The sequence below is a fragment of the Protopterus annectens genome, chromosome 9.part0, assembly GCF_019279795.1.
Source record: "Protopterus annectens isolate FY-2018-M chromosome 9.part0, PAN1.0, whole genome shotgun sequence".
Lineage (NCBI taxonomy): Eukaryota > Metazoa > Chordata > Ceratodontiformes > Protopteridae > Protopterus > Protopterus annectens.
Window position 1 is genome coordinate 1287068242 of NC_056743.1, and position 22963 is coordinate 1287091204.

At 42.7% G+C, this 22963-nt stretch overlaps 1 protein-coding gene across 5 annotated transcripts in view; it reads right to left on the reverse strand.

The window, feature by feature from the left end:
- ZMIZ2 (zinc finger MIZ-type containing 2) overlaps positions 1-22963 on the reverse strand; it is a 698887-nt gene that overhangs the window by 367742 nt on the left and 308182 nt on the right. For 2 of the 5 annotated variants that reach the window (XM_044084227.1, XM_044084233.1), the window contains exon 1: positions 14401-14440. The exons of 2 other annotated variants lie outside the window; for them this stretch is intronic. In XM_044084227.1, the coding sequence (XP_043940162.1) occupies positions 14401-14425 (25 nt within the window). In that variant the 5' untranslated portion in view covers positions 14426-14440. Of the gene's footprint in view, positions 1-13141; positions 13166-14400; positions 14441-22963 lie in introns of those variants that run through there. One more of the 5 variants, XM_044084231.1, reaches the window with a different exon arrangement.

The window sequence follows — 22963 nt, forward strand, 5'->3', positions numbered from 1 at the left end:
CACATCCTGTAAGAGTATAGTTTCTGCCTGGGACTCCATGGAAACTCCTGGCAAAACCTCCGCTCCACTGAGTTTTCCAAAGAACCGACGTCCCTCAACCCTAGGCTTCACTGTTTTATCCTTGCATTTTATAATTGCAACGCTTCCCAAACACTAACCTGGCACAGTCTAACCTCCTCTTAATAGTGCGTTTGTTAAACCTAGCACAAGAGCGGCAACCAACAACGTCGTGCTCAGGCCCTAAACAAGGTATACACAAGGTATGATAATCCCTATGAGGTATCTGTTTAGAAATACAGTTATTCACTTTTCTGACATCCGTAAAATACTGAGGCAAGAAAAACAAAATGTTCTGTACTTAGCCAACTCTGTTTCCGCCAACCTGCACTCGCAAAACTGCTTCTGCATCGACCATGCGGCAAAAGACTGAGGATATGACGCCGGTCATGCGCCAGTCTAATGCGCCTGACCGACGCCAGCCTTATACTCTGGACTATACCCCAATAGTCAGGACTGCAGCAATGGAAGACGAAGAACATCAGTACTCACCGCACTGCACCTTAGATAAAGAGAAAACCTCCAAGACGCAGCAGTCTGGGACTTGGTACATAATCATGCTCTGTGTTGTACAAGACATCAGACACTCGGGAAGCACAGCAAGAACACACCATGCACATCTGATAACAGTCTCAGTCAACTCACAACTACTCAATACTGCTCTATGAAACTCGCAGCTTTTACTTTACTTTGATCTGGTTTAATGTTATCTTCACTAATGCAATGTCTGAAAGACTGAACCTCAGTCTTCCCAAAATAGCACTCTTCTTTATTGTACTTCAGTCTTGACCCTTCAATAATCTGAGGCATATTATTTGACCTCTTCTCATGTAACTCTTTATCAGACCTAAACGTCAAAATGTCATCCACTATGACCACTGTGCCCTTATGATATCTGAGGGGATACTCATTTCACACAGAAAGATTTCAGGTGCTGAAGTAATTCCAAAAGGTAACTACTGAAAGCCGAATCTTCCCAGTGGAGTAATGAAGATGGTCATCTTTCTGTTATTCAGGTTAAGGGGCACGTGCTAAAACGCAGTGGATACATGTTAACAGGGAGAACATGCTTGCTCCAGTTACTTTTGATGTTATGTCTTCCAAGACTGGCAGAGAAAACCCCCTCCCTCTTGGCTGCATTTTGTAACTGTTTTATGTCAACACAAAGACTCGCTTTGCATTTCTTCTTTTCTACTGGCACCAAGAAGTACTGCCGATTGTAGGTTCTGTAACCATTCCAATTCTTCCCATGTACGTCATGCAGTTTACCTCACTCGCTGCATTAGAGAGGAAGGGAAATGGTACTCCTTCTGGTAGAGTGATGGCACATTAAACAGCACCAGTTATCAAGTGAATCTTTACTGGTTCACATTTAAGGAGCCCAACATCACCAGACACATTGGCACTTATAATTCATTTCTGTCAATTAGACACAATTTATATGCAGTGGCTGTACTCAGCACATCATCCACTTAAGGACCAGCAACACAGATCTAAAATTCATATGTGCCCTGTCCACTTATTCATGGCTATAAAGTGCTAAACAACAGTCAATAAAAGTTCATTTAAGCCATACATGCTGAAGTTGAATGGCTAGGAGCTTCCCCTAGGTCTATATACTTCCATTTTTTCTTTGACCATCTACAGACATGTTGAGATGCTTCTATATGCCCCATGTGACATTACAGTTGTGTCTGTCACAGAGTCCACCTAAAACCTAATTGAACTGCTCTGAACTGGGAGTCTGACATAGCATTCATCATGTGTGTCTGACTGCTTACTCGGACAGCACAAAAAAGAAAGGTACATTTGTATTTTCCTCATTTTAACATCTGTTGCCATCTCTTTGATCACTGTAGTCTCTCACAGAACAGAAAAAATTCACATTTTACAACACTTCTGGCACCTTCTGCTTTTTGCCAAACACAACTGATTCACTACCCCCACCCCACCCACACACACACAGTTGCAACTACTGCATTTTTCCTGTTTGCATTTGTTTTTATTTTCACTTAAAGTTTACACTGGCCTCCCCCATGCTTTCTAGTCTGCTTCATCATTGACAACCCCTTTGCCCCATTTTTTTAAATGTGAGTTGGGGTGTCATCCAAAGGTCACCACCTCTCTCATTTCTGAGGCAGTCTCCTATCTTATTCAACAGTCATGCCTGTTTGTCATAGATCTGCTCTCATACAATAAAGCCATCTCCTGGCCGAAGGTCCAAGTTTCCTCTTAAAGTTTTCTGGTTTCTCCCAAATCCTACTTACCAAATTGCCTTCTGTTTTCCTGCACATATGAACAGTCCACTGTAATGTATTCTTTTTGATCTTTTGTGCAACTGGAGCTACTTTAGCTTCCAATCTGAAGCCCTCATTTATTCAAGTGCCTCACAATGTGCATCCTACTACCCATCTCAGGCACTTCACGTCCCTAACCTTAGCTACCTCTACTGCTGTGCCTTTACTGCCCAGGTTTCTGTACCTTACAGTAATACTGGTCACACCACTGTTTTCTACACCTTACTATTCACCTTCTTTGGCATTCTTCTGCCACAAACTACCCTGACACTTTGTGCCATTTGACTGCAGCCCTTCTGACTCTAGCTTTCACCTTCTCAAACTTTCCTTCTCCTCAACCATCGCAACCAGACACCTGGGTTATTAACCTGTCCACTATTTTCCATTCTGTCTCAATTTTCAGCTTCTTCAGATCTACTCCATTTGCTGCCATTACTGGTGTCTTTTATATACTCTGTTGCATTCCAGTCCCCTGTTTGCTGTTCCAGTTCAGAGTCTGCATGCAGAGCTGAATCCTCTGCAAACAACAACTTTGTTGATCCGTCCGCATTGATATGTTTGCTAATGTAGTCCATCACCAATATGGAAAAGAGAGGGTTCACAGCCGAACGCTGATACACACACTTCTACTGTGAACCCCCTCTGTCAGTCTCAACATGCTTTATATCATTGTCCTTGTACATACCCTGCACTTATTGTAGCAATATTTCTGGGACTCCGATCAATCACATGATTGCCCAAATCAGCCTTCTTGAGACCTTGTCTTGTACTTCCTCAAAGTCTAGGAATACCCGGGTTTATTCCTTCCTCATCTCAAGTTTCTACTCCACTATGTCACTACAAACACTGATCAGTACTGTATCCTGATGTGAATTTGACTGCTCATTTCACATCTTACTTTCTATTATCCTGCGTATTCACTTCTCAGTCACCCTCTCCAGCACTTTCATATTGTGTAACAGCAGTCTGATACCGCTGTACTGCCCACAGTTGGGAAGGTCTCCTTTGTCCTTGTACACTGGCACTAGAATAACTACTCTTCCATCATTTGGGATATGCCCCTCTCTCCCCCTCTCTTATACCAAGAGTACCCTCAAGAGTCATTTCTCCATAAATCATCCAACATCTAGATCACACATGCCATGACAACATCTGAGCCCACTACGTACCCCAACTTTAATGTCCTTGGTGGGCTTTACTTCTCCAAGGGTGAAGCACTACAGATGCTGGGTTATTCTCCTCATTTCATGTTTTTTTCTTAATTTCACTCACAGTTCTCATACCTGCACTTTGTTCTGACTGGCAAACAATGTATATAGTGTTTTTTAATGTCAGATTTGACTCTTAGACTGTGGCCTGCACTGTCTAAAACAATCCTGTCTTTTATATGCTCATCTTTAGTGCTACCAAACTCACAGTACCAGACCAGTTTATACAAACATCTCAGAAATGCTTCTACAAACTTGTCCCCTTTCTAAACATATTTATGAAAGCATATTCTCTTTTGGCTTAAGACAAAGTTATTACCTAGCTTTGATATCAGTGTCTCAAATGTTAAGGCTCGCCCTCAGCAAAGATAAAAGCAGTAAAAACAGATAAAAGTAGGGGGTTTATCTGAACCTCGTGATTCTCCTGATCCAACTTGGCTGCTCTTCTGTGATGTGCAAACCTTTGCTTCCACACAGACCATGCTGACAATTACATGAAGTCAAATGGTTCTGGTGAACTGAATTTTGTCATTTTTAATGTCATTTTTCTCTATACCTTCTTTTTCACCAGTTGTCAGCTCGCCAGAGTCAACACTGGTGGGGCTATTTTTTTGGCACTATTGTGCAGTATCTCACCAGAACATATGTTTGCAAGTTTCCTCATGGCTTTGGTGACATTTTTTTGTATCACACTCTGGCACCCTATTTTGCCCTATGCTATTTTAAGACACCAGACGTCTGGGAAACCAGTAGTGCATTAATTTGTTGCATCTACTTTCTATAACAGCTATGTACACTCACAGACTTGTGTATGTGTGTGTATTACATCCATATATATATATATATATATATATATATATATATATATATATATATATATATATATATACATACATACATACATAAATAACATAACAATATGAGTGAGTTGTCAGGATCACAGTTGGCTCACAGTTGCTAGTACTCTCCCATGCATTATGGAAAACCCATTTAGGTTTACAAACGCACAAGCAGTCTAACACAGAGCACACTGACCATCACAGTGAGCTGGTATCACCACATAAACTTTCTACACTTTTGCACATTCACTTTTCCTATAACATTTAAATAGCTACCCCATTTAAACACCATCTTTAACAACTGTGTAAAAGTGTTTTCACTCCGGCATCTCCACAACCCCCTTACTTAAATATAATAACTCTACAACTCCTCCATACAGCCCCACTTACTTAAACCTAATAAACCTACAACTAAAACTCACAGGGAAAGAAAAGAAAAACCTTGCAAAAGCACAAATAGAACCCATGTAATCTGTGGCATCATTGTTTCAGTTTAGAATAAAAACTGTTAAAGGAATGTAAAATCGGAGAATTATGAAAGTAAAACTAGCACCTGATGACATGGAAGTTGATGAGTTGTAGACAATGGTTTACAACTGTGATGTACACAAGAACAAAAAGGAATGAAAAAAAACACAAAATATTTGGCTTTAAGTTTTAATGTGGCACCTCAAGCTCTCACACCTCCATAAACTGCACAACCTCAGTAGTGCAAATGAACTTGTCTCCCTTCACTCATTACCACATAAATTTATCTCTTCAGAAGGTTAAAGGATGAACTAGGTGCCCATTACTAAATGCTAGACTAAGTACTCACATTTTAAAAAGAAAATGTCTTCTTGTTAAAATTTTGAGCATCTTCCTAAAGGTGGGGATGGATTTTATCACAACAGGCTGCACTGGGTTCCTATGTTGTAGCAAAGGCCAATGTCCACATTAATCCTCTGAAGGTAGATATTTACAGTGCTCTCTCTGTACATAGGGACCCATACTGCAGTCAGACCAGGTCGTAGGGCAGCCGAGGAAGGTACCCACATCATACTCTTCTAGTGATATACATTGTCCTACACAAAACGCTTGCAATACTATGCCAAGTAAGTGCCTACAATGTACAGAACCAGAAAAGTACAGTTTTGTACCTACCATAAATGTAGATGTTTGAGTGTATACACTGCTGCAGTCATTACACTTGGGTTATCTTGCTGTTAGGCAAAGTCTTGGTCCGGCTTCGGTTGCTGTCGCCTCCTCCCTGACGTCAGTGCGACAGGGGTATATAAGATGCAGCCGACACCATTTTCTTCAGTTTTTCTTGGCCCAGATGTCAGGTGCCTCTAAATAGTAGGCAATTCCAATTGCTAATAAAACATACATAAGAAAAGCAAAAAACAACTTACAGCTACCAGCAAATACTCCCCATAGGTAGTAAGGGTAGAAGACATAGATACGTACCAGCCAGTAAGAGGGGAAGGAGGGAGAGTAACCTGGACTGCAGCAGTGTATACACTCGAACATCTACATTTATGGTAGGTACAAAACTGTACTATGTTCATCGTGTTACACTGCTGCAGTCATTACACTTGGGTAGAATCCCAAAGCTGAGGTAGGGTGACTGGTTCTATAAGGCATTCGGGCTGGCTATAAGGCCCTGCAGCACTGCAGTGGTGAAGCCAGCTCTGGATTTAGAGTATAGAGGCAGATGGTAATGCTTGGTGAAGGTATGTACAGAACTCCAAGTTGCTGCTTCCAAAATATCCTTGGTAGGTACTCCCCTGAGGTAGGCAGTTGAAGTGGCTGTTGCTCTGGTGGAGTGAGATCTAATGCTGCTAGGCACAGGTTTTCCATGGTATGTGTAGCAGAAATGTATACAATGTCCTATCCATTTTGAAATAGTCTGTTTTGAAATGGCTTTTCCCTCTGCTACTGCAGCATATGCTACCAATAATTGCTCAGATTTTCTGAAAGCTTTGGTTTTGTCCAAGTAGAAGCATAACTGCCTGTGATTGTCCAAAGAGTGCAGTAGTCTCTCACCTTTATTCTGTGGTTTAGGATAAAAAGTTGGCAGGTGAATAGCTTGGTTTAGAGCCACACTGGATACTACCTTTGGCATAAACGTAGGGTTAGTTCTTAAAGACACCCTGCCCTGGTGGAAAATGAGGAAAGTTTCCACTGCCAGTAGTGCCTGTAATTCTGAAACTCTTTGTGCTGATGTTATTGCCAGGAGCAGAGCAGTTTTCCAAGAGATATATTTTAATTATGCTGTGTTAGCTGGCTCAAAAGGAGGTAAAGTTAGTTTTTCCAAAACAAAGTTGAGGTCCCAAGTTGGAGTAGGTGCTCTACGGGGTGGTCTTATGTTTTTAGCCCTTCTGAGGTACTGTTTTAACAGAGGATTAGAGAAAATTGGTGGATCCGTGTTGTAATGAGCAGAGATGGCAGAGGTGTGGATCTTGATGGATGAGAAGGAGAGGCCTTTGTCCAGCATCTCAGTTAAGTATTGTAGTATTTGAAGAATGTTTGGAACAAGAGGGTCAAGGCTGTGAGCTTGGTTCCAGGCACAGAATCTCTTCCATTTATCCGAGGAGGCTTTCCTGGTACTAGGCCTTCTGGCCTCCAGAATGACATCCATAACAGCTTTGGAGAGAGGCATTGCTTGCTTGACTAAGGAATCTTCCATGCAGCTAGGTTTAAGGTCTTTAGCTGGCTGTGTAGAATTTGATTGTTGTGCTGAGTCAACAGATATGGGATTTGAGGCAAAATTCAGGGTGGTTCTTGTGCTAAGCTCCTTAAGATTGGGTACCAGTGCTGGCGTGGCCAGTCTGGTGCAATCAGGATCATCTTTGGCTCTTCTTGCCTGGCTTTTATGAGTACCTTTGGCAGAAGAGGTAGTGGTGGGAAAGCGTATACTTGTAGGTTCTCCCAGCTGAATGAGAGGGCATCCACTTTCCATGCTTGTGGATGGTAACTCCTTGTGTATAATTTTTGTAGCTGGCAGTTTATTGGGGATGCAAACAGATCTATGTCTGGGCTCCTCCATTTCTATGTTATCATTCTGAATATTTGTGGATTCAATTCCCATTCGTGGGGATCCATGATCTTTCTGCTTAAGTCGTCTGTCAGTGTATTTTTCTCTCCTGGCAGGAATTGTGCTTGTAGATGAACTCGAAGGTTTATAGCTGTGTTCTACAAGGTCATGGCTTGTCTGCATAGGGGGTAGGAGTGAGTGCCCCCTTGCTTGTTTATGTACCACATAACTGTGGTGTTGTCTGTCTTTAGTAGTAGTTGTCCTGGATGCAGCAGGTCCTTGAAAGCTATAAGGGCATTTTGTACAACTAGCATCTCTTTTTGATTGATGTGAAGATGCCTTTGTTCTGCGGGCCACCGCCCCTGAATATATTTGCTGCCCATGCTGTGTGCTCCCAGGTGTGTAATCATCTGTTGAAGTGTTTGTTTTTGCTTGGTTTATGCTTAGGTACCATTGTAGTTTCCTCATATGCTTGGCATATATGGAATTTAGTATGCAGGATGCCATGTAACCCCTAAGGCCAGAATGTTTTTTCTGCAGAGTTGTCTCTTCTCATTGCCATCAATTGAAAGTATTGTCAGTTGTCCTTGCTTGTCTAGCATGATAAGCCATCTGGGTGTGTTCAAGCTGGCACCCAGGAATATAAATATAATCTCAGAGGTAGTTTTGATTTTTTTTTCTTTTTTTAATACCCCCCCCAGGCAACTTAATTACATTTTTTTAATGCTGCTTGAGATTAGAAGAATGTCCTTGCTCTCTCTGAATCAGGCAGTCATCCAGGTGCGGATAAATCTGAATTCCTTTCTGTCTGCAAAATGCAATTACTGTTGTGAAGACCCCCAGCATGGGAAGAAGCTGCTGTAGTGTCAACATTTTGAATTTCGAACATCCAGGTAAGTGTGTTTAGAGAGAAAGATCAGAATGGGCTCCAGGCTTTGTCCTCTGGGTTACCAGTGGAGTGTTTTGAGTAAAATCCTCCTCTTTTGTTTGTCCTGGGATATTGGAATAGCTCTCCTCATATGTGAGCATGCATGAGTTTTGTTTGCCTTTGCCCATTGATTTTGTGGCAGATTTTGCATTCCTTTTTAACCTGGCAGAGGAAAAGTGTGTAACCTTGAAATACAATATGATAAACCCATTTGTTTTTGAGATTGGTTTGCGCCAATTGTTGCCAATGCCAGTTTTCTCAGCTGGGCTTTTCTCCCAGGATTTGTTTCCTTCACCGTTTGCATAGATTTTGCCTTATCCTCCATTTTCTTTAATACCTCTTCTGCCTTAACTCCAAATAACACATCCTGCTGCAAAGGTGCATCCAATAATTTTGCTTTAACATGATCTGGTAACATATGTTCCTTTAACCAAGCATGTCTTCTAATGACAGAGCCTGTAACTGCTCTCGGTAAGCTGAATAACTTGTGTGTCCGAAGGCCCAGCCATCTCCACGTGGGAGTCAGAGGCAGCCTGTGGTTCTACAGAAGTGGTCGTCAGGGGCTGCGAAGGCTCCTCGCTGAAAACCGGAGAACCGACGACTGGCCTAGAAGAGACTTCGTCGTCAGTTTTGGGCCTCGGATGCCCATCCTTGTCTTTGCGCTTTTTGTGTATTCCAGTCGTCTGAAGTTCTGACGGCATGGTATAATTGAATTATCTACCAAAATAATGTCGGGCAAAATCAAACCGACGTTTAATAGTGCGCTTGTTAAACCTAGCACAAAACCGACAACCAGTGACGTTGTGGTCTGTGCCTAGGCATGGGATACAATAGGAATGGAAATCCTTATGAGGTATTTGCTTCCCACAAGAAATACAGTTATTAGCTTTTACTGACATCGGTCTGAGGCAAGAAAAAGGTTCCCCAATGGGGTACTTAGCTTTGTAGAAGACTTTGGTTCTGGATTTGGAATGAAAATCTCAAGAGATGGCCGACCGGCACTTGCGAACTACTTTTGTTTCGGGCACTGCGCGGCAAGAAAGACTGAAGAAAATGGCGTCGGCTGCATCTTATATACCCCTGTCGCACTGACGTCAGGGAGAAGGCGAGAGCAACCGACGCCGGACCAAGACTTTGGAACTCAGGCTGACTGGGGAACCGCCTGACGGCAGGATAACCCAAGTGTAATGACTGCAGCAGTGTAACACGATGAACATCAAGTCTCACTCTGGGATACAGGCAGATGCAGCACTATAAAGTGCAACAGACAGGTGCACAGGATGTACTGCACTGCAAGCATGTATCTACATTACAATACTAGAAACAACTGATCACATTTTACAGTACTATAATCAGGTAGGTGTCTGTGACGCACTGTATTAAAGGCATGTGGTCCCACTGTACACTACACGTATACAACAACAATGTACTATACTATATGTAGTTGTCTAGATCATACTGTACCAAAGACAGCTGCTTAAACTACACAGAAACTAGTAGTGTACAGGTAGTTAACAGCACATTTTACAAGAGACTAAATTAGGGTTTGCTTTATTTTATTTTGGATATTGAACTAGATAACTGCACTCCCTGTTACTAAAGGCTAAATTAGGTACCTATAAACTGTATGGGTTAAACACATCACAATCTACTAGGCTTTGTGTCTGAATATTATTTTACTGCAGAGTAACTCTGAATTGCATGATGTGTTGTACGGGCTAGATGACTTTTTTATTTTACTCTACTAATGGCTAAAAGGAAGCACAGTGGTGCAGCAGATGCTGTTTGGGCCAGAAGTCAGTGGATGAAAACCATCCTCTGCTATGCAGGTGCCATGAAGCTTTGTCCACCAGTTAGCACAGAGGATTAAGCTGCTAATGAGCTGCTTCCCATAGCTGTTTGAACTCCTCAGCCTCCATTGGCCTACTGTTGGACTTTAAGTAAGTCATTTTACCAGACAATAAAAACTAACGTCTTTCAGCTTTTCCTGGTTAGGGGTCGCCACAGTGGAACTCCGGTCCGCTCATGACTGGCAGTGGAATTTTACGGTGCTGAGTTGCCAGCCTGAAGCCCACCTTCAAAGAAGGCACACCCACTCATGCATGCACCTACCTGTATGTCTTTAAACGTCACTTGACCACAGGGAGGACATGCAGACTCCACACAGAAGGCGCTCCAGCTGTGAATCATACAGGAGAACCTCTTGCTGTGAGGCGACAACGCTACTGCTGCACCACTGCAGCTCATTTTACCAGACAATACTATGTGGTAATTTAGAAATTGGGCTGGACTCCTCAATTCTCTCCCAGACTGTGTGCCTAGTAACAGCCTAAGAACCTTTGATGACACCTTGTACACTGCTCCTGTACTGCAGCTAAGTATAAAGCTCTACTGTATTTAAGAGTGCCTGAGCAAGCTGCACTCTGCTTTAGTACAGGTGGAAATAGGAAATGAGGCTTGCTGTTTACCAGGTGTTATACTTGGTACTTACATTACTACCACAGTTAACCAGAATTTCAACAAGATATCATGTCTTCAAACTGACAACAGCAGTCAGCAACAGATCAAATCATGTCTGACTCCGAGCCAGGTTAGGTGCCTTTCAAAGTATGACTTCGGTAGTCAGCAATGCTTCCTTACCCTATAACCACTTAATATCCTGCCACAATTCTCCTGTTATCTAAAATTCTGTCTTTATCCAATAGAATATGAGAAATGCTTAATTTTTCTGCCCCATACTGGAGTACTGATCCAGAACTCAGAGGACTAATTTGGGGTGGGGGGGGGCATAGTAGCATTGACCAGTTTAAATTCCTTGCATGGAAGAATCCTCCAATCCTGCAACCCCCTCACTTCCCCCAACCACAGTGAATGTCAGAAGAACTGTGACAGGCTGCTAAGAAATGTTGAAGAAGCAGGCTCCAGAAAGGAGGAGCACACATTTGTGGAAAATGTGAACTGGCCTACTATTGATGCCACTGCATGTCCACCCCTTGGGAGACAGGAAATTGTGTACTGTTGCATGAAAGTGTTTTCCTCGTAGAGTGATGATGGTCATAACAGGAATGAATGGATGCAAAAGGGGTGACTAGAGAAGTTAATGTCTGAGGTCAGAAGGGAAGCATATGAAAAAAATAAACAGTGGTGCACTAGTCGAAACTGTTGCCTCATAGACCTTATTTCTCCCGTTCAGTTCTCAGCAAGGGTACATTTTTTGGAGAGTATCCATGTCTTTCCTGTATCTATGTGAGTATTCTCCAGCTGCTCTACTTTCCCCCTACCACAAACCAAACTACTGAGGGGGTATGTGGGTATGTGTGCATGTGTGCGCGCGGACGTGTGTGTGTGTGTGTGTGTGTGTGTGTGTGTGTGTGTGTGTGTGTGTGTGTGTGATGTAACAGACTGGCATCCTATCCAGGATTATTTTTTCTACCTTGTATTATGAGTGTTAAGACAGTCCCCAATTCTCCTGCAACCCTGAATTGGATTACACTGATAACTACAGAATGAACAAATTAAACATAAATACCTAAATAAACAAATGAACATTATTGCAATTATTCCAGAAATTACTTCCTTGACTCGGTAACATTTCTGCTACAGACTACTTAAAGGAGAATGCCATAAAGCCTTGCCTTCATCTGCCTAATCTTCATCTTGTGTTCAGCTTTTTGCAAAGAAAAATATGGTGTTAACTTCAGGGCAGAAATTGCTGTTGGTTATGGTGGACAGTACTGGCTCCATTTCTACAACTGTGTGGTACCACAGATCTTACTCTAATGTGGCTGTTGGTTATGGTGGACAGTACTGGCTCCATTTCCATAACTGTGGTACCACAGATCTTACTCAAACATACTAATACTAGAGTGAGCCATATCAATCCACAACTGCAGAATTCTAAAATGTATAGAGCCCATCATACTTTAAGATCATGGAAAACTACAACCTAAAATAAACACTTATCCAAGGTCCTTTCCCCCCTGTATGAAGTTTAACTGGGAACTAGTCCAGGCTGTTGGATGCATCTTGGGATATGTGCTCTCCTATAATGTTTTGTACTGGAAACCCTACAACTCTGTTATAGAAAATCTTGCATGCAATCAATCGTCTTTCTTTGGGTGCAAAAACACACAAAAGGAATATTAACCTAAACAACTGTTACTGCCCAAAACCTGATACAAGGTCTTACCAAATTACCTTCTTTCTTTACGAAGTGATAAGACTGAGGTTGCCAAATGTAAACGTTACATATATATCTCCCAGTCATTACTAAATATTTCACTGCATCCTAAAACCTAGTCAGGACCCCAACAATAGATCCTAAGGTTTTTTTTATTGATGCATATGTCTAGCCCGCAGCATCAGTAAGAAATACTAAATTAGAATTACTTACCCACAGACACATTCTACACTATACAAAATAATCTAACATATCTTGGGTTTAAGTTTGGTAATTTTTTCTTAAGTAATTTTGGTATTTTCCAGTCTGTCACTGCACTACACAAAAAAAAAAAAAAAAAAAGCAAAACATACAATTTACATACTCTTAAAAATTCAGTTTACCACTCTTACAAAGAAATTCCCCATTGGTAGCAATTGGACTTGATTATATAAACATACACATTCTAATGCTTGAGCGAACGTTTCAGCTGCCTAGCAAAAACCCTCAAAACCCAGCTGCACTGATTTATACAGAAAAAAACATAAAAGTTAGAACTCAAGGGCTAGGATTGCTTAAACATTTTTGTAACTAAAAAAAAAAAAAAACGTTAAGTCTTGATACAGAAGCTTACCACAGACATTCTACTAGCTTTGTATCTGTAAGATAATACTCAGAGAAGTTGCTCGACTGCAAACAAAGCAAAAAGCCCCTCTGGAGGAATAAATCAGAAAGACAAGAACAAATGCCACCTGGTACATGGATCCTGGAATATAAGACAAGTCACATATGATGCTGAGTGCAGACATGACCGTCAGACAAGACCTGGCTTACACTATGAAAGCCTCTACTGTTAGATACACAGGCATTAACAGTTCACTACATATAAAGAATGGTTAGCATTTCATAACTGCATATGCCATGCAATGATAAGAACATAGGGTTTTGTATTCTAAATCTCTGTCTCCACCTTACTGGCATTCCACAAATTTGATTATTTTCTGTTGTACCTTCAATACGAATTTTCTGTAGATGCAAAAAAAAATAAATAAAAAATGCCTCCAGCAAGGTTATGTGGTCTGTGAAACTAAAACTTTTGTATAAATTAACTCTTTATCGCTCAACATTTTTGAAAGCCATTTACTTTACTGCTCTCTCTATTAATGCAATAATATTGTCAATTAAGGTTTATGAAAGCCATTTACTGTTCTGAAACCAGGTTTCTTGTGCCTTAATGCAATCTTGTCAGTCTGGATATAAACTTTTAACATAGCTGCACTGAGGTCGCTACACTACGGACTGCGCTGAATAGTTAGTGAGAACTTGGCGTACTGCCCTAAGAGAAGGAAAACAAGTCCATCCAAAAAGAAAAGGAACTGCCCACACTGAAATTAACCCGCAATGGGATGGATGCCACTAACGTTAGAAATAACTTCTGCAACATGGCTACCTGACTGTTGTGCAATATGCTCTTTTTGTCAGTTAGGCATACACAGCTTTATGGCTTGAAAATGAGATCAGGCAGCAGATTTCCAAAATGTCCCTCCCCCACCTTACTACTCACACTGCAGAACAAAATGTTCAGTGGTTTCTCCAAGAAACAAGCCACACCAAAATTGTTCCTTGTATTAGTCGTAGACAAAAGTAGATGAAGTAAGAATCGCATGCGTGAGTGAGTGAGTGAGTGAGTGAGTGAGTGAGTGAGTGAGTGAGTGAGTGACAGAGAGAGCGAGAGAGAGAGAGAGAGAGAATTGGTGTGTGTACATGTACAGCTCTGTTCACAGAGTATAAACTCCTTTTCCCCTGGTGCAAAGAAAACCAAGAGTTATCAGGTCACATACTTGACTGCTGTTACTACACTGTACATATGTGTTAGTGGGGAGGGATGCTTACCCACTTTGGCTGTTGTACTGCACATTGTGTTCTTGTATTGAAGTTTATCAGGTGGTGGTGGTGGTGGTGGTGGTGGTGGTAGGAGTTAGGTGAGGATTTAATTTCAATGCAGATTAATGTAGCAGAGGAAATCATTACTTCCCACCATACCTCTTGGCATCCCAACATAAAAAATCCAGACGACATCCTAACATAAAAAATCCAGACAAAGCCTTAAATAATGGGGGGTACAAAGACCTCCAAAACAGGGACAGATTTTAAATATTGCTCTTATAAAAAACTTAGAATGTTGTTAGAATAATGTTTTAAGTTAGCTTGAATTTTCTCAGAGATATGAATTCTGAAACTCAAATGTATGTCATTATTTAGTTACTTCAATCCTCTGCAATTAGCTAGAAAAAAACACAAATTAAAAATATGAGGCAAAAATCTAGGCATTCTGCAGAAATCTGGACAGTTGAGAGATATGCTTCCCACGACCTCAGTTAAGGTAATGTAGAATGAGGAATCATTTTCAGATGAAAAAGTGCCATGTCATGCAAAGATGGAGAAGGACTCCCACCAAATACTGAAGTGTGGTAGGACTAGATTAGTACCCAGGATTAAAACTGGGAATGCTAAGAGCTCCTGGTGGCATTACAGCTGCACTGCTTCATGTCATAAACAAGAAAAGAGTAACTACTGCTGTTGATTTCACACATACTCTGCAATCTGGCATACAGTGCTCTCACTAGTGTTATAACATGCGCCACTGCTGCAGTCCTACAGGGCTCATGCCCACTGTCAGAACCGGTACTTCACTTTACAGCATGGATGACTTCTACATCGTCACCCTGATTGGACAATGAGAAATTCTCCGGCAGGGTGTTAATGTACATGGTGCCTGCTGAAAAAAGTCTGCCATTTCATGGCAGCATATTAAGGTGCCCCAAAGTTTGAATATACAAAAAAAAAAACAAATGGCTGCCACTGTTTTATGCTCATTAAACAGTGGTTTGCTGTTTAGCAAGCATAAAATTAAAAAGTAAATCATTAAAAAAAAGAATCGCGTGTCTGTGTATGCATAAGTGTGCATCTGTGCGCATGTGTGAGAGACAGAAAGTGTAAGCATGATAGAGAGAGAGAGACAAGCACATATTAACAAAGGCAGGCTTTCCTTGCACAATAAGAAGAAACTAATTTCTGACATTATTGACTGACTTTAATCCTCACTGATTTATCACCAAATTGAATATTCTATGTGGACAGAGCAGCACTACCTGACAAAATCAGGTACACTAGATGGGCACGGGGTACAGCTGCAATGCCTTGCATTCTACTTTTCCCCCATCCATTTGCTCACAATGAGTTATCCGTAATGCATTCACTTAAAGTGGAGCACTGCTGGGCTTGTGTGTGTGTGTGTGTGTGTGATATAAAAAAACATACAGGGCCAGTTACAAAAGAGTTGCTCTCAGTGTAAGTCTGCCCTGATCCTGAAAGATCTGCTCTCATTGCAAGTGATTTACTTCAGTGTAAGGCCTGTCTGTAAACAAGCTTACTACAGAGACCACAGTAATAATAACAATAACAATACAAAACAATTTAAAAGAAAGATGAATATCTAAGCACAATAATGCCCATCAGGGTGTATGTTATTGGGGAAATAACCCTCTTTTAGGGGTGTAGGGTATATTTCCCCAATAACATTGATACTGCAGTACACAGTAGGAGGTATGTACCCAGTACTGACAATTCAGTGCATTGTAGGAGCACTTTATCTGGCATCAACACTGTGGCATGGTACAGGAGGCTCAAGGCCTATACTGATATTGTAGTTGGTATGGAAGAGTTCATATTTGGCATTTATATTGCTGCACAGTAAAGGGGAAGGCTATATCTTCCACTTATGGTGCAGTGCAGAATTCCTAACCAGTATGAGCACAGGTCTTGCTTTTGTCGCTATCACAGTGGGGTACTCTAAACTCACTCACCAGTGATACTGCATTACAGCATGCAGCCACTAAAACATACCAGCTCACTCATTTTCAGTTTAGTATAGACCAACAAACAATGTATGGCACAAAGCTTTATATCTACTCAAGTACTTGCACTGTGGTAAAAAGATGAGGGGGCTTACTACCCAGCACATGTATTGAAATTCAGTATGAAAGGCTGAAAACCAGCACTAAAACTGCAGTGTAGGAAATGTTAAGATGATCCTATTCATCTCTGATGCTGCATAGCTTCATAGGTGTGTACTCGGCTAATGGCCCTGGAGCCTTTACAAGCCTACCTCATAGATGTGCCCTGGCATCGTGCTGCCCGACATTAGTTCCCAGTGCCTCTATCAAGTAGAACCACTAGGGTGATCCCCGGGGTGAATATTACCTATCCACTCATCAAGATTTCTCTTGAAGAGGGTCAGCAAGGTGCTCTGATTGACATGTATGGGAAGTCTATTCCAGTGCATGGACAGTCTCTGGGTGAGGAACCTGTCCCTCCAGCATGTTCTCTTGATTGTGGTAATGAGGTTGAGGTCTATGGAGTGTGTGGTGCGGAGGGATTGGGATTTCTTTAGATGTAGCATTTCTAACAGAGCTGGGTCAGACATGACTTTGTAAGTCAAGCAGAGATCATCTCTAAGTAGGCGATATGAGACAGAGAATAGCTGGAGTCTTTTGAGTCTATCTGTGTAGGGCATGTGTTTAATGCTTAGGATCCTCTTTGTGAGGTACTCCTGTGGCCTCTCCAGCTGTTGCTACATGCCAAATGGGGCATTATACTCGATGAATATTCTAATGAGGGAAGAGTAGAGACAATGACCTCTTTCTTTCTGGATGCAAAATCCTTGGTAATGAGATATGCCACACAGAAGGACTTTCTGACCACAGTGGCAATGTGATGGTCAAAGGAGAGGTTGCTGTCAACCTGTACCCCAAGATCTCTTATAATGCCTTCAGTGTTCAGTGGGCTCCCATCAATGTGGTAAATTAGTGGGAACTTAGTTTTTACCAAAGGGAATTGTGAAGGCTGCCAGCCTAGCAAGATAGAATTTTGTAAATAATTCTATATTATTGTAAATATTAATATGATCCACAGGTTTCTGTAACAAATGTAAGAAAACTGTGTTATGTTCTGAAGCTTCCAAAAATGTACTCACAGTGCACCCTGCTGGAAGAAAGCTGATAAGTAAAGGATTTTATGACTTTGTTTGATCTCAAGCTCAGAGACAGGATGTCTCTGCAAGAAATTCTTTCTATTGTGCCAAGACAGAGATAAATTAATAGGTTTCACATGTAAAGTGTAATTTATTGCTGTCTCATCCTGGCAGGTGCAGATCAAAGAAATGTTAAAGTATGAGTTCTGTTACCCTGGGAACTAAATCAGAAAAGAGACAAGAATGATGCAATCTGAAATGACTCAGCAGTACTGTGTATTATCAATTTAAGGACAGAAAGAAAGAATAGCATTTTGTATTCTGTCCGAGCCTGAACAAATCAGCTCACCAGCACTTGCCTTTGCTTTGTAAGTAGAATTTAGAACATCGTTTCTCTTAGAGACAGATAGGAATATAGCCAAATTAGTCTAGCTGTTTTCTATATTTATGTCAGACTATCCTACAATATTGTTTTAAAGTATTTTCCTGTGGTTTCTGAACTCTCTATTAGCATTGTGTTGAATTGATGAGTATTGTCTTGTGTTTTTATTATTTATTATTAAATATTTTTAAACCTTTCAGCTGTGTTTTTTGTAGAGATAATTTAAGCTCTTAGAATACTTGCATGTATTTAGTGATACTGTATAAGCCACTCCAATAGCCTTAGCCCTGGGTTACAATACTATTTGGATAACAGTAATAGCACACAGTGGAACTGGTCACCTTTTGGGAAGGGCCTTATAGTAGCTGATAAAGTAGTGGTTGGTGGCAGTGATTTCTACCTTATAGTCTGGGCAGGAGGGGGCATAGCTGGAGAACCTGTGCCAGTGTTTCCCAGGAGTGTATGTGTGTTTGTATATAATTCATACCTCAAAGTGTGTGTGTGTGTGTGTGTGTGTGTGTGTGTGTGTGTGTGTGTGTGTGTGTGTGTGTGTGTGTGTGTGTGTGTGTGTGTCTGTGTGTCTGTGTCTGTGTGTCAGCTACTTGGGCAGGGACACAAAGCACTGGTTGGACAGAGAGGGTGCTGGAGGTTTTGGCTTGACCATTCAGCTGAGATCTGTACCCTATAGCTCGGCCAGTGGGGAGTCTTACTGGGGATCTGGAGAGAAAGGGAGAAACCACCCCCAGACTGACTGTGATCTCTCTGTGCTCTTAAGTGAAATTGTACTTTACTGTGTGTGTACTTGTTATCCTCCCAATCTGGACATCTCTCACTGGTGTTAGTGGTGAGGATTTAGGCTCCTTGATTACTGGGCGAGTGCACAGGAGTCACAGGGATGACAAAGCATTTTTGGCATTAAGCTTAAGGCCATGGTTTTGACACCAGTCATTGGTCTTAGTGAGGCCTTTCTGTAGGATGTCTGCATCACTTGGGGAGTTAACAATGGCTCCCAGCTTGCAGTCATCTGCGAACTTGGTCAGCCAGAGTTCCTTTGTGTTGGCCTGGACTTCTAGGAAGTAGATGCCGAACAGGAGAGGACCAGGACCGAACCCTGTAGGACTCCACTCATGAGTGGTCAGCAGTCTGACTTGGAGTCCGCTACTTTCACACTGTGTGTTCTGTGAGCCAATTTGCAACCTATCTAGTGATATAGGGGTTGATGCCTAGTTTGGTGAGTTTATCAATAATTCCCGTGTGAGGAATGGTATCAAAGGCCTTGGCCAGATCAAGGTAGGTTGCATGCACTGCCTTACCTTCATCCACAGCCCTGGCGACTGACTCAAAGAAGTCAACCAGATTGAGCAGGCGTGATCTCCCTTTCACAAAGCCAAATTGCATGGGGTCTAGAATTTGGAGACTTCCTGTATCTTTGTTACCCGTGTCCATGATGATGCACTCCGTAGCTTTACATATCAGACTCGTCAGGCTAATGGGGCAATAATTCCCAGGGTATGTAGTTGCATCCCCTTTATGGAGAGGGATGACTGTGGCTGCTAACAGTGCACCATTCAGTAGGGGAAAAGCCTGAGGTGAAGCTGTGACTGAACAGGGCAAACATATATGGTGCCAGTTCGCTATGTAGTTCATGTAGAACACAGCCAGGGATATTATCGGGTCACATGGAAGCTGTATTCTTGGCCTTGGACAATACATCTATAACATGTGCTGCAGTAATGGCTGGTGCCTGGCATTCTTCTGGTATTATGATTGGTCCTTTGGGGGGGGGGGGAGTAAAGTTGGCACTGAATCTGTCATCCAATATATTGGCAATATCTGTTGGCTCAGTATAGGAGGTACCACTGTGCAGTATCTCAGAACAAAAAGTACAGTTGTGTACACTTTCCATAAATGTAGATGTTCGAGTGTACTCACTGTTGCAGTCATCACATTTGGGGTTATCCCTGCCAGGGTACCCCTCGGCCGGCCCGAATACCAGAGGCTTAGTACTTCTGTGTCAGTTGCTGTTGCTTCAGGACGGATGTCAGGTCATCAGTAGTATAAAGTAAGGCAGCCAACGCCATTACATCAGTTTTTCTTGCCCTAATTGTCAGGAGCCCCCAAGTGGGAGCCAGGATATGGTGGAAGAACCCCACCAGTAGAAAGTAAATACCAAATATTCCTTGTAAGGTGAGAGAGAGAGAGAGAAAAAGGGGAATGGAGGGAGGGAAACCAGGCCTGCAACAGTGAATACACTTGAACATCTACATTTGTGGTAAGTGTACACAACTGTACTATGTTCTTCATGTTTCACTGTTGCAGTCATCACATTTGGGTTGACTCCCAAAGCTGAGGAGAAGGGTGGAGGCAGATAAGAAGGCTAGGGGCTGGATAGGATGCCCTGCAAGACTGCAGTGGCAAAGCCTGCCCTGGATTTGGAGAAGATAGGCAGGTGGTAATGCTTGGTGACGGTGTAGACAGATGTCCATGTGGTAGCCTCCAGGATGTCCCTGGTGGGGATGCCTCTGAGGAAAGCTGCAGAGGTGGAGGCTACTCTGGTAGAGTGAGTCCTGACCCCCTTAGGGGGAGGTTTCCCATGCTGCTTGTAACAGAAATGGATGCAGTGTGCCATCCATTTGGAAATGGTTTATTTGGATATGGCTTTGCACTCTGCCCCTGCAACAAAGCTGACTAGCAATTGATCAGTCTTTCTGAATGATTTAGTCCTGTCTAGGTAGAATCTGAGCTGCCTGTGTACATCTAGAGAGTGTAGGATCCTTTCCCCCTTGTTTTGTGGGTTAGGGGGGAAAAAGAGGGCAAATGAATGGATTGGTTGAGCCACACTGGACACCACTTTGGGCATGAAGGATGGGTTAGTCCTGAGGGACACCCTATCAGCATGGAAGATGATGAAGGGCTCTACAGCCATGAGAACTTGTAGCTCGGTTACTCTTCTGGCTGAAGTGATGGCCAGTAGCGAGGCTGTCTTCCAGGAGAGAAACTTTAACTCTGCTGAGGATGCTGGTATAAAGGAGGGCAGGGTGAGCCTTTCCAATGCAAAGTTTAGGTCCCAAGCTGGTATAGGTGCTTTTCTGGCTGGTCTCAAGTTGCTAGCCCCTCTTAGGAACTGTTTGATCAGGGGGTGCAAGAAAAGAGGGTGCTCAGTGTTGAAATGGGCTTAGATAGCAGAGGCATGAATTTTAATAGAGGAAAAGGAAAGACCACTGTGAAGCAGGTCAGCTAGGTAATCCAGGATTAGAGGTAGGGAGGGCTGTACCATATCGGCTCCCTTAGCCTGAATCCAGGTGCAAAACCTTTTCCATTTGTCACCATAAGACATTCTAGTGCTAGGGCATCTAGTGTCACGTATAACATTTAGAACCTGTTTACTGAGATTGGCAGCTTGATCAGTCGTGAGGGGACAAGCCAGGCTGCCAAATTCAGGGTCTGCAATTGAGAATGCATGAATTCTCCTTCGCTCTGGGTCAGGAGGGTTGGGGTCTGAGGGAAATGCCATGGTGGCAATGGGGACAGGCTGTACAGCAGTGGGTACCAGTGCTGGCGAGGCCATTCTGGAACAATTGTTATTGTCCTTGGTTTTTCCTCCCTTATTTTGAACAGTACCCTGGTAATGAGAGGTAGAGGGGGAAATGCAAAGACCAAGAGGTTGACCCAGGGGAAGGATAGGGCATCCACTTTCCAGGCCCTTTGGTGAAGCTACCTGGTGCAGAACCTTCTGAGCTGATGGTTGGAGTGGGAAGCAAAGAGGTCGACCTTCGGGGTGCCCCATTTCTGATTTATTAGGGTGAAGGTTCTTTGGTCTAGCTGCCACTCATGTGGGTCCAGAAGATTTCTGCTTAAGTTGTCTGCCAGAGAGTTTAGTGAGCCTGGCAGGAATTGTGCTAACAGGTGAAGTTGCATGGCTGAGGCTGTGTGCGAAAGAGTCATGGCGAGCCTGTATGGAGGGTAGGAGTGAGTCCCTCCCTGCTTGTTGATATACTACATCACAGTGGTGTTGTCTGTTTTGATCAGGAGAGCCCCTGGGGAGAGAAGGGGCCTGAAAACTGTCAGTGCATGCTGGACAGCTTACATCTATTTTTGGTTGATATGCAAATGTATTTGCTGTGGGATCCATTGGCCCTGTATGCACCTGCCATCCAGGTGTGCACCCCAGGCATAGTCTGATGAATCTGTGGTGAGGCTCTGGGTGGCTGAGGGTGGTGAAAAAGGTAGTCCCTTGTTGTGGGAGCATGCTGCTGCCCACCAAAGAAAATCTGTCCTTAGGCAAGGTAAAGAGTTTCCAGGTCTTGAGAGTGTTGACACTAAAGGCTTTTTAGGTACCACTGAAGTTTCCTCATAAGCAGTCTGGCATATGGAATGAGTGGGATGCAAGATGCCGTGAACACCAGAGCTTGCAGGATTTCCCTTGTGGATAACTGGGTTCTGGTGGCTAGTTGAGAGAAGTAGGCTGTCAGGTAAGTTTGCTTTTCTGGAGTAAGGAATGCCATCTGGGATGGTGTGTCCAGGCTTGCTCCCAGGAATATAATCCTTTGGGTGGGCACTAGTTTGGATTTCTTTTTGTTGATAGTGCACCCCAGGGATGACAGTAAGGACTTTACAAAGGCCAGGTGCTTGAGCAGCTTTTCCTGACTGTCTGCCTGAATCAGGCAGTCGTCTAAGTATGGGTACATTTGCATATTTCTTTGTCTGCATAAAACAATGGCGGTAGCCAGACATTTGGTGAAAACTCTGGCAACAGTAGATAAGCAAAATGGAAGCACACAGAACTGAAAGTGCAGAGATCCTGCCCTGAAACGTAGATATTTCCTGCATGATTCCCTGATTGGGATATGGAGGTAGGCCTCTTTTAGTTCTAGGGTGGCTAGCCATGCATTCTTGGACAGCATAGGTAGTAGTTGCTGGAGGGTGAGCATTTTGAATTTTGGTATCACCAGGAAGGTGTTTAGAATGAATAGATCAAGGATGGGGAGCCAGGTGCCCTCTTTTCTGGGTACCAGAAAAAGTCTGGAGTAGAAACCTTGGCC